Source organism: Sinocyclocheilus rhinocerous, unplaced genomic scaffold (genome assembly GCF_001515625.1).
Source record: "Sinocyclocheilus rhinocerous isolate Xijiao unplaced genomic scaffold, SAMN03320098_v1.1 scaffold4043, whole genome shotgun sequence".
Taxonomy (NCBI): Eukaryota; Metazoa; Chordata; class Actinopteri; order Cypriniformes; family Cyprinidae; genus Sinocyclocheilus; species Sinocyclocheilus rhinocerous.
Window position 1 is genome coordinate 123,701 of NW_015654500.1, and position 8,575 is coordinate 132,275.

The 8,575-nt window shown below is 35.3% G+C and overlaps 1 protein-coding gene across 1 annotated transcript in view; it reads right to left on the bottom strand.

The window, feature by feature from the left end:
* The window catches only part of LOC107717225 (low-density lipoprotein receptor-related protein 1B-like), a gene marked incomplete at its 3' end in the record, with an annotated part of 268,070 nt that overhangs the window by 120,193 nt on the left and 139,302 nt on the right, over positions 1 to 8,575 (bottom strand). Inside the window, exon 40 of the mRNA XM_016523907.1 lies at positions 599 to 788. Within this exon, the coding sequence (XP_016379393.1) occupies positions 599 to 788 (190 nt within the window). The remainder of the gene's footprint in view (positions 1 to 598; positions 789 to 8,575) is intronic.

An 8,575-nucleotide genomic window follows, 5' to 3' on the forward strand; every position in this document is an offset into this window, starting at 1 on the left:
AAACTTGTTGTCAACGCTTCCCCGCGATTTTTATTAATAAAATAGCCTAGATACTAGATCGCTACGCTATATTCCTCAGCAACGATGGTAAAATGGCTGTTTTTGAAGTAATTGTTTGTAGAGAGAGACGCGCAGACACAGCACGCAGGTACACACAACTATCATCTCTCTCTCGCGATAATTAATTGAAATGCATGCTATAATTCATTCAAATAAATGTGGTCTTACCGCAATATTTCATCTCTGTGTATGATTTGAAGCGGGCAGAATGCTAGCGCTAACGTGCCGTAACTGACGAAAATAAGTCATTTTTACGCATTCGGTCAAATATTGTGATGCAAAGAGCAATACTAGTTTTAACTTGTCTATAACTTGGCAAATGACCATGGAATAAGCGGGATAATCAACAGCTAGCCGTGCATTAAAGGATTTTAAATGCACGACGTGGAGGCTAAGAACCGCCCGACGCGAAACAGATTTTTTTCCTCTTAAAATAGCTGTTCTTTATCTGTCTGCATATTCAGTTTGTATAAGTCATACAGTTGGAAATGAATTTCCTTTCAAAATGTCAAAGTTGAACTTAAAACTCTAGACTTACTTCTGACATTCATCCAGAGTGAGGACGTGTGGGTGGTCCTCCTCAGACAGGGAGACCACTGTGTCTCTGTTGAAAGTGTTTGGTCTGGTCTGGTCGATGCTGTGGCGGGTGATGGTGGCTGTGGTGGAGCTCGTCCAGTACAGGACGTCCCATCCTCGGTGGTACGCCAGTCCCTCCACAGAACCAACATCTAGAGAAGGAAACACAACGTCAATGCTAATCTCTCAAGTACTCTCAAATAGCGTACAGTGACCTACAACACACACTTTAAACACGCTACACTTTAAAGCCTGAAATAAAGCACACATACTTTTATCTTGTTTCAAACCTTCTATCAATAATATAAGATATAAAAAGCATTGAAGCCCACAAACGCAAGCAGTTGAACTGAAGGCCATAAAACCAGATGGCAGGCAAACACCTCCACAGGTTCTTTCACAAGTGATTCAAAAAGAAGAAAAAGCAGACAGATGGTCAATGTGAAAAACAGCTAGGTGTCAGAAAAGGTCAAGATGTGTTGTGGAAATCTACGTCAATACTAAATCGAAACCTTTAAAAAAGAAAAATACGCCTTTTAGCTCTTAAAAACACTGCACTTAAGAAGAACTGCTGGATTGTATATACAATTCCTTTTTTAATTAAAAAATTAAATTAAAAAAAATATATAATGAGTTCATATTTTACCACATTTAATAATATTTTTTGTATATTATAATAGTCCAATAGCATTTTAGTTCCAAGTTAAAATAAAACAAAACTAGAAGCAAAAACAGAATGAAAAATAAAGCTGAAACTTTAAAAATGGTCAAATAATGACATTAGAATAGTTTTCCAAATGAAAAATAAAAATTGTAAGAGAAAAATTTAACCTAAGACAAATAAATAAACAAACATTTAAAATAGTTTATTTAATTTAAGTATATAAATGCAATTAAATGTAACAATAAAATAAAAAAGCAATCTGTTATAAAATATGATGTTTCATATAATATAATATTACAACAGCACTTCAGTTCCATGTTAAAATGAAAAAAGAAAAGAAAATATAAAAGATTTAAGATACATTTGTGACTAAATCTAAGTAATATTTAGAGGAAAAATCACTTCTCAGAATTATTATTAGAATATTTCCTAAAATCAATAATAAAAAAAAAGGATTTGCAAAACAGAAAAGTTCAAGTTCTTTAAAGTATGTTCATTTATGCACTCAGTACTTGGTCGGAGCTCCTTTAGCACAATCTACAGCATCAGTGAGATGTGGCATGGAAGCGATCAGCCTGTGGCACTGCTGAAGCACTATTGAGCCTTCAGCTCGTCTGTATTGTTGAATCGACTGTTTCTCATCTTTCTCTTGAAAATATGCCATAGATTCCATATGGGGTTCAGGTCAGGCATGTTGACTGGCCAATCAAGCACAGTAATATCATGGTCAGCAAACCACTTGGGAGTGGTTTCGGCACTGTGGGCAGGTGCTAAGTCCTGCTGGAAAAGGAAATCAGCATCTCCATAAAGCTTGTCAGCAGATGAAAGCATAACGTGCTCCAAAATCAACTGGTAGATGGCTGCATTGACTTTAGACTTGATAAAACACAATGGACCAACACCAGCAGATGTCACGGCACCCCAAATCATCACTGACTTCAGAAACTTCACACTGGACTTCAAGCAGCTTGAATTCTGTGCCTCTCCAGTCTTCCTCCAGAATCTAGACCTTAATGAATCTAGAATATATGTAAGTTTCACTTTTTGAAATAAGTTACAAAAAAAATTGACTTTTTCACGATATTCGAATTTTTTTAGATGCACCTATATATATATATATATATATATATTACATTTACATTTTTAAATGTTTTCCTTTGAAACAACACAATGCAACCATATCATGTACAACTCGACACAAAGTTCATCGCATTTTTATAGTCTGCTTGGGCCTTTTTGTGAAAAACAAAATCATGCACTGATCAAACGATTATTCAGTCTTTTTGATGTTGCAATTGCATAACGCATGGGACAAAAACTATTTTTTTGAGTTTATCACACTGCAATCTGAGCAGCATGTTTTAAGAAGCCCTGAAGAAATGCTTCACTTTTTTGGGGGGATGTGGTTCCTCATCCTCAAAACCCCCATAGAGCCTGACAGGGAAAGTGAATGGCACTGAATAGGACATGCAGGCTCTGCTAGATTACTTGCAGTGAACATAAGGATTTTACATGCGTAAAGCAGGACGCCGACTGCGCTGCAAACAGGACAATACGACACCGGCTATTCAGAACCAGTACAGTAAATTATTTAGACTATTTGCCATTAACTGTATAGGAAAGAAAAATCTCAAATATAGTCAAGTGTATATCACAACTGTTTCTCCAAGACAGCAAAGAGATGCAATGAAGAGCAAACTGACACTTAATCTCCTGTCCTGCTCTTCTAAAAAAAAAAAAAAGAAAGAAAAGAAAAAAAGTGTAATCTCATATATTTCCTCTGAAGCTCCACAAGAGAGCTCAGCAAACTTTGTTTCAAAGTGTTTGCAGATTTGCTAACATCTGCTATCCATCATGTGTCGCAAACACTGCAAGTCAGCGTAAATTGCCTTTTGCATCCAATTTAAAGGGTTAGTTCACCCAAAAATGAAATTTAGCTTGTGTTTTACTCATCCTCGAGGCATCCAACACAGGCTAATTTTCATTTTTGGGTGAACTATCCCTTTAACATCTGTACTGTCAAGTTTTAGGATTAAAACAGATATTTAATGGGCAGTGTTCAATATTAGTCATCAAAAATAGTACTGTAATAGTAAAAAGTAAGCATTTGCAATCAACGAATCAATAAAAGAATGAATAAATAAATACATTTCTACTTCAAAATAGTTATAAATATAACAAGCATTTTTAATATGTCTATTACACACACACTTTATTTTATTTCCATTTTATTTTTTTTTATTTTTTTTAAGATTTAGTAACAAGTTTTAGTGTTTTGCTTTTTTAATATATGTGACCCTGGACCACAAAACCAGTCTTAAGTCACTGGGGTATATTTGTAACAATAGCCAATAATACATTGTATGGGTCAAAATGATTGATTTTTCTTTTATGCCAAAAATCATTAGGATATTATTATGTTCCATGAAGAAATTTTGTAAATTCCCTACCGTAAGTATGTTTTGATTTTGATTAGTAATATGCATTGCTAAGATCTTCATTTGGACAACTTTAAAGGCGATTTTCTCAATATTTTGATTTTTTTGCACCATCAGATTCCAGATTTTCAAATAGTTGTTTCTCAGCTAAATATTGTTCTATCCTAACAAACCATACATCAGTAGAAAGCTTATTTATTCAGCTTTCAGATGGTTTATAAATCTCAATTTAAAAAAATTTACGCTTATGACTGGTTTTGTGGTCCAGGGTCACATATGTTTATAGTTTAAGGTTTTAGTTCACTTAGTTTTACTTATTTGAGTACTCCAACTTTAAACAAAAATGAGAAATCCTATCCTGTTTATACAGTATATTATTGTATAAATATACAATTTAAACATACATTACTTTTTTATGAATTCACCATTCACAATAAAATAATGATTATGTCAAGGATAATCAAAGGCTTGCCGTGCATGCTGTGTCTGCGCGTCTCTCTCTACAAACAATGAATTACTTCAAAAACAGCGATTTTACCAACTCGTTGCTGAGAAATATAAGGTAGCGATCTAGTATCTAGGCTATTTTATTAATAAAAATTGTAGGGAATCGTTGACAACAAGTTTATGCCGCGCATCTGCGACCCCCCTCCCCCTCTCTCTCTCCCTCTCCGTGTTTGTATGCGAGCGATGTGTGTTGGTTAGTGTGCATCAATTAAAGCAGCGCATTAACATAGAACGGTGTTTAAACTGACTTGAAAATGCCTGTGCATTAAACGGTTTTACTGCATGCCTGCCAGCCAATCAGAATCCAGTATTCAGACAGACCATGGAATAAATGAATAAAATTAATATATGTTAGCGTTTTGGCCAATAAACATGAGCAGATCATTATTTTTATGTTATGGTCGATATCGATATCCAAAAAAATGGCAGATGGCAGATTCTTACATATATTCTACACAGATGCAAACTATTAAAAATAATAATAACCAAAGTAAAATAAAATAAAAATCACAGCAGGCACAATATTGTAATGTACAGTGTGAAAAATGGATATCCATTTTCAGATTTGTTAAATATTACATTAAAGATTAAATCCAAAGTTCTGCCATGAAACTCTATGGTGCAGGCCGATAGGTTCTAACTTAATCTGATATAATTACATCATTTACATTTACATTTAGTCATTTAGCTGGTGCTTGTATCCAAAGCGACTTACAAATGAGGACAATGGAAGCAATCAAAATCAACAAAAGAGCAATATGCAAGTGCTATAACAAGTCTCCGTTAGCCTAACGCAACACAGCAAGGTTTTTTTTTATTTTTTTTATTATATAATAAATTAAAGGAAACAGATAGAATAGAAAAAGAATAGAGCAAGCTAGTGTTAGAGGCCTTGTTTTGCTTTTTGTTTGTATAATAAATAAAATAAAACAAATAGATGAAATACAAAAAGAATAGAGAAGCAATTTTTTAAAGAAAACATGCAGTTAGTAAATTCAACTCAGTACAAGTCTAAAATGGGCAAGTTTTTTTTTTTTTTTAATGACATCATTCACATGGCCCAGCTGATTGGTTACTTTTCACTACAGCAGCCAATGAGCTTGCTGCTCTACATTGAAATACTTGGTTAGTGCTTGCTGTACTAGTTACAGTGCGCTTCAGAAACCCTCCACCTCCCCCAGCTCCACCTGTATAGATCTATATGGGGTAATTTCATGTGTGTTATATATGGGGATTATTTCATATATGTTATATGTGCAGCAGCAGTATTTCCTACATGCTCACAGCAGCATGTCTGTGGATGTATTGGCAAAAGCAAGTCTTGGTAGCGTAGCAGATCTATTCCACCAAGACCAAACACATTAACATTGCCATGTATACTACCATGCTAAACTCTCTGATAGTTTTCATGACAGAAATATGAGTGTTAAATGAGACCAATGGAATTCTAAAATGCAAAAACCAGGGGAAATAAGTATCCAACAATAAATATACAATTTTGATCTAAATAAATAAATACATACTAAACCCAATATGATGCCAACATAACATGCATCCATAGAAAAATTGTTCACAATAAGACCAGGAACAAGCGCTAAGAAAACAAACTTGACTTTAAACAGCAATAACCTGGTACTTGTTTATCAGAGGTCATCAAGAACACGGATCCAGATGAAAATGACTGGTTTTAATAATGAAAGTGACATGACATTTCCACTTCGGGCTCCAACGAGAGTTACGCAAGAAGGCCGAGGTCTGCGTGTTGCCTTGGAAACGTCTCCTGTACGATATATTACGTGTGTCAAGCGATCACATCCCGCCTGCGATCTATCACCATCCTCTGGCTAACAAAGACAGATTTCCCCCGATGGAGACGCAGCATTGGCATCGCTGTCTCTCGCTCTTTCTCTAAAGGCCTGAAAGCCGATCATGTGCTGTCGAACTCCTCTGGCATAGTTCACACTCGCTGTCTGTCTGACATCTTCCCTCTGCATGTCTCTCTCTCCAAGCCAATACTCTTGCAGTAGCTCTCTTTCACCCCTGACCCGCAATTGATTTTCCTCACACATGGATAAAAAGCCTTCAGGGCTCGACGTCTTGCGCGCTTGTGGAGCCTTGACTAAGTAAAACCTTTAATTCTTTCAAATATTCTCTCACAGATTTCCATTGAATTACAATGGCCTCTCTCTTCATTCATAAACCAGACATGTCTCTCCTAAATGACTAATTATACTTTGGTGTTGTTCGTTTTTTGTATTTTTCACACTGATTAGCCTTTTCGTAGCTTAGTAACGTGTCTAAAAATAGCCCTGAGGTGTGAATCGAGCAAAAAATAAGTGTTATTTTAAAGAAACTGTTCACCAAGAAGTAAAAAAAACTCACATTAATGCGAAACACGAAACATAAAAGATGAAATTTGTGGTATATTTTAAGTCTTCTGGTAGTTGAAACTTGAAATTTAAGTCATTATTCACTAAATTCTAAAGTCTGAATGATTCATTTATGAATCGGAATGATCTAGTTCTCGAGATTAATTAATTTAATCTGCAGGTGCAAAGATTTTTTTTTGCAAATCTAAAAATAGCCCTGAGGTGTGAATCGAGCAAAAAATAAGTGTTATTTTAAAGAAACTGTTCACCAAGAAGTAAAAAAAACTCACATTAATGCGAAACACGAAACGTAAAAGATGAAATTTGTGGTATATTTTAAGTCTTCTGGTTTTTTTTGAAATTCTGAAATTTAAGTCATTATTCACTAAATTCTAAAGTCTGAATGATTCATTTATGAATCGGAATGATCTAGTTCTCGAGATTAATTAATTTAATCTGCAGGTGCAAAGATTTTTTTTTGCAAAAATCTGAATGCAGAAGTTAACAGCTCACTCAAATCGTCATGTTCTTCCAAATTTAGACAATATTTGTTATACATCTTAAAATTTTGACTCAAGACTGATTGACTCAATCGCTTAAAGTTGAGATTTAGATAAAATAATCATTCAGATAGATTGAGTCATTCAAACGATCTGACTTACTAGAATGAATCGCTCATAATTCTGGCATCTCTACTTTTCTCATGAATGTGCCAAATTTAGTGAATAATAGGGATGTAACGATATTATCAATATTGTGATATCGCGTCAGCAAAACTGTCTCGATATTATCGTGGTTACATGACGATATGAAACGATAGGCTTCTGGCCAAAAACTGTAGTTTTTAAAATATAATTAAACAACTTATTCTAACATAAAAGGTCTTTAAAGTTGTGTTTTGGGCCATTATGCTTTGGCACAGTATCTGTCAAATGAACTAAAACCGAAAACACGATATGGCTTAATCCCTTCATCAAGTCTGTTTGCACTACGTTTCAAAGGGAAGCGTGCACGTCATTCAGGTGATCAGCTCGTGATCCGGTGTTTTCTGTGCCTCAGAACAGCTCTGTTCACGGTGAATGCAGTGAACTCCATTACTGCATGTGCAGTGAGTTTAGCGCGCATTTGGGAACGCAACTGCCACCAGTTATGCTTGATTTTCACAGCAGATGATTACAGCATTTCACTAGATTTGTAGTGAGACGAGTTTTTCTAAGCCTGTTTTCACTGAAGTTGGAGTTTTCTTTCAAAATAAAAGCTCTACTGCTGTTTCCGTCAAAATAAAAGCTTAAAAGTGCAGTATGGAATCGCTCATAATTCTGGCATCTCTACTTTTCTCATGAATGTGCCAAATTTAGTGAATAATAGGGATGTAACGATATTATCAATATTGTGATATCGCGTCAGCAAAACTGTCTCGATATTATCGTGGTTACATGACGATATGAAACGATAGGCTTCTGGCCAAAAACTGTAGTTTTTAAAATATAATTAAACAACTTATTCTAACATAAAAGGTCTTTAAAGTTGTGTTTTGGGCCATTATGCTTTGGCACAGTATCTGTCAAATGAACTAAAACCGAAAACACGATATGGCTTAATCCCTTCATCAAGTCTGTTTGCACTACGTTTCAAAGGGAAGCGTGCACGTCATTCAGGTGATCAGCTCGTGATCCGGTGTTTTCTGTGCCTCAGAACAGCTCTGTTCACGGTGAATGCAGTGAACTCCATTACTGCATGTGCAGTGAGTTTAGCGCGCATTTGGGAACGCAACTGCCACCAGTTATGCTTGATTTTCACAGCAGATGATTACAGCATTTCACTAGATTTGTAGTGAGACGAGTTTTTCTAAGCCTGTTTTCACTGAAGTTGGAGTTTTCTTTCAAAATAAAAGCTCTACTGCTGTTTCCGTCAAAATAAAAGCTTAAAAATGCAGTATTAATTGCTGACAGCTAGCGGTT